The 3,092-nt window shown below is 49.5% G+C and overlaps 1 protein-coding gene across 1 annotated transcript in view; it reads right to left on the bottom strand.

Moving 5' to 3' along the window:
* Positions 1–3,015, bottom strand: part of SNRNP40 (small nuclear ribonucleoprotein 40kDa (U5)) — a 10,718-nt gene extending 7,703 nt beyond the window's left edge. The window contains exons 1-4 of the mRNA XM_010288247.1: positions 2,872–3,015; positions 1,681–1,774; positions 891–1,056; positions 266–388 (exon numbers count right to left, since the gene is read on the bottom strand). Coding sequence (XP_010286549.1) covers positions 266–388; positions 891–1,056; positions 1,681–1,774; positions 2,872–2,965 — 477 coding nt within the window. The 5' untranslated portion in view covers positions 2,966–3,015. The remainder of the gene's footprint in view (positions 1–265; positions 389–890; positions 1,057–1,680; positions 1,775–2,871) is intronic.
* Between the last annotated feature and the right edge of the window lie 77 nt (positions 3,016–3,092).

Genomic DNA, 3,092 nt, shown 5'->3' with positions numbered 1-3,092 from the left:
TGCGTGGCAAGGAATGCCAGGGCTGCCCAGGCTGTCACATGGCAAACAGCCCTGGAACAACTCCCTCAGAGTTTATTGGCCTTATATCAACAGCGAGGTCGGACACAGCAGGTCTACGTGGTTCTTGTGACTGTAAAATTAACCATCAGGCTTCCACATTTGTCCTTGACCAACACAGTGTCTTGCACACTGCTACAAGCAAGATGTGATGGGATGGAAAAGGTATGCACGGTCAGAAAGGCACATGAGGACATGGGTGCCCTACCTTAATATCGTTGTCGATGCCTCCAGATATAATCTGATCACTGGTGTCATTGAAAGTTACAGCCAAGACCTGGTACGTGTTCTGAAATGTCTGGACAGCAGCTTTTTTCCTGATATCCCACAGCTGAAAAGACATGGCCGTTGTAAAAGCTGCATATAGATTATTTAATGACAAAATTACAGGAAGGTGCACAGATACTCGACAGAGACTCAAGACTGCTCTCCTGGAATCCCCTCTTTTAGATCTCAGGAGACCTCTGTAAAAAACATAGTAAGATTTTGGTGTGGTTGGAGCACAGGAGCGCAGGGGAGGGAAGAAGGGGCTAGTGTGAGAGATTTCATTAGCAGCATGTCTGTCTCATGCTTTGTGAATGCAGTTCAGCAGAAAAAGTACAACTGAGCAGACGAATCTTCTTCATCGCCCCCCGTAAAGAATTACAGCAAGAAAGGAGTAGTCAAATTTTATTTCAAATTTTTTATTTCTGAAATCAAAGTTACCAGATAATGAGCTTATAAGAATAATGAAAGGCTGAATTTAGCCCACTTAAATGGGAAGACCCCAAAAATTCTTTCAAATATGCTATCTTACTTTCATTTCAGACTATCTCCTTACACAATGTACTGACCTTCACTGTCCCATCATCACTGCCTGTACAGACAAGCTGGGGTCCTCGTCTTGCTGGGTAACAGGAGTTAACAAACGAGGTATGGCCCTTCAGCCTCTTCACTCTCTCTCCAGTCTCGCTATCCCACACAGCCACGGTTTTGTCTGTGGATGCTGAGAAGAGCATGCTGCGGAAAAGAATCACCATGAGGTTCTCCATTTTGGAAGCATTTCTCCCCTCCCACCCTTTTTACACTCAAGTTCTGCGACCAACGCTTGAAATATTCGGTGTGAATACACCACAGAGCAGAATCTCTCCCATATACCAAGACAAAAGTGGCATTTCAGAGCAGGCTGACTGACAGCGGAGGACCTACACTGGAGGCACTCCTATTAGCCCTCATTTATAGATACATATAGATTGGTTTTCCATCTCCTCACACACTATCTGGGATGAACAGAGGAAGGAAAGCTCGGTGGCAATCCTGGCTCAGATGCAATAGTGGAAGGGCCTTTCAAATTAACAAATACCTCACTCATTTTTTTTCCCTCCCCAGTGTCTCCCACATGACCAACACAAACTTTCCCATGTTCCTCAAGACACTTGCGCACCAGTGGGTCACGGGTGACTCCAGATCTCTTTCCTTAATCTCAAGCAGGCATCACTCCTTATCTGGGAAAGCCACACTGCAAGCGTTCACTGCACATGGACTGAGCAGGGGCAATGATGGGGCACGCTGAGGGACTCTGGCCAGCGGAAAGCACCTTCCTTCAGAAAGAGCAAGGTCCGAGGCCAAATGCACACCACTTACCTGCCGTCTGTGTTATAGTGCAGCTCCATAACCGCCCCGCTATGTCCCTTCAGGGTGGCGTAGTTATCGCAGTCCCCGTAGACGTTCCACAGCACTGGGGGAAAGAAAGAGAGAGGTAAGTACAGGAAACATTGAAATACCTCTGCGCTGTGGACAGAGCAATTCTCCAGGAATTCAGCAAAACGAACTATAGAATCACAGAATGGTTTGGGTTGGAAGAGACCTTTAAAGGCCATCTAGTCCAACCCCCTGCAGTGAGCAGGGACATCTTCAACTGGAGCAGGTTGCTCAGAGCCCCGTCCTGCCTGACCTGGAACGTTTCCAGAGATGGGGCATCTACTACCTCTCTGAGCAACCTGGGCCAGGGTTTTACCACCCTCACTGTGAAAAATTTCTTCCTTATACCCAGTCTAAACCCACCCTCTTTTATTTTAAAACTGTTACCCCTTGTCCTATCGCTACAGGCCCTGCTAAAAAGTTTGTCCCCATCTTTCTTTTAAGCTCCCTTTAAGTACTGGCAGGCTGCAATAAGGTCTCCCCAGAACCTGTCTTCTCCAGGCTGAACAACCCCAACTCTCTCAGCCTGTCCTCACAGCAGAGCTGTTCCAGCCCTCTGGTCATTTTTGTGGCCTCCTCCGGACCCTCTCCAACAGGTCCATGTCTTTGCTGTGCTGAGGGCTCCACAGCTGGATGCAGCACTGCAGAGGGAGGTCTCACCAGAGCAGGGCAGAGGGGCAGAATCACCTCTACTACATACATCTCCAGTCTCAGCTGACATGTAGCCATAAAGAAGCATCGTGTGAGCCCTGGAAAGACTGACAGCTCATTTGAATTGATTTATGGTTTTAGATTAAGTTGAATTTAGTATGAAAAATAATAATCTTCACCTTAGCAAGCCAAAGCATTAAAAATTGCATTTCTGCAGATGCTACAGTCAAACGCAGCCCAACAGTAACGTGGGCACACAGGGCTGTGACCAGTAGTGTTACAAGTCCTGTCTGAGGGCCAGCAGGACAGTGACCTGCCAGAGGAGCTAGAAGCTTCTTGCTCCCCTCTCAGTGAAGCACTTCACTCTTAGCACCCAGCAAGCTCGATGGCAGAGACAAAACCCCATCACAGCACCACAGCCTGAAATCGTATCAGCCTCAGCCTCGCGCCACTCTGGCTGGGACACCGGTGCCAGGCACTCACAGATGAGCCTGTCAAAGCCGGCGGAGGCAAGGGTGTTGCCGTTGGGGTGGAACTTGCAGCAATACACCTCTCCTTCGTGCCCCGAGAGCAACATGATGGGGGCCTGCAGGGAGGAGCAGCGCGGCGGACCCTGCGGGAGGCAACGGAAGAACCACGTGAGGGAATGCCACGGAGGGGAACAGGGCACCCCCGCGGCACGGCCAGCACGCCAGGAGCCCCCG

This window comes from Phaethon lepturus, unplaced genomic scaffold, assembly GCF_000687285.1.
Source record: "Phaethon lepturus isolate BGI_N335 unplaced genomic scaffold, ASM68728v1 scaffold27415, whole genome shotgun sequence".
In the NCBI taxonomy this organism is placed as follows: Eukaryota; Metazoa; Chordata; class Aves; order Phaethontiformes; family Phaethontidae; genus Phaethon; species Phaethon lepturus.
Note: the sequence above shows the minus strand (reverse complement) of the source record. Positions and strands in the feature narration are given on the sequence as shown.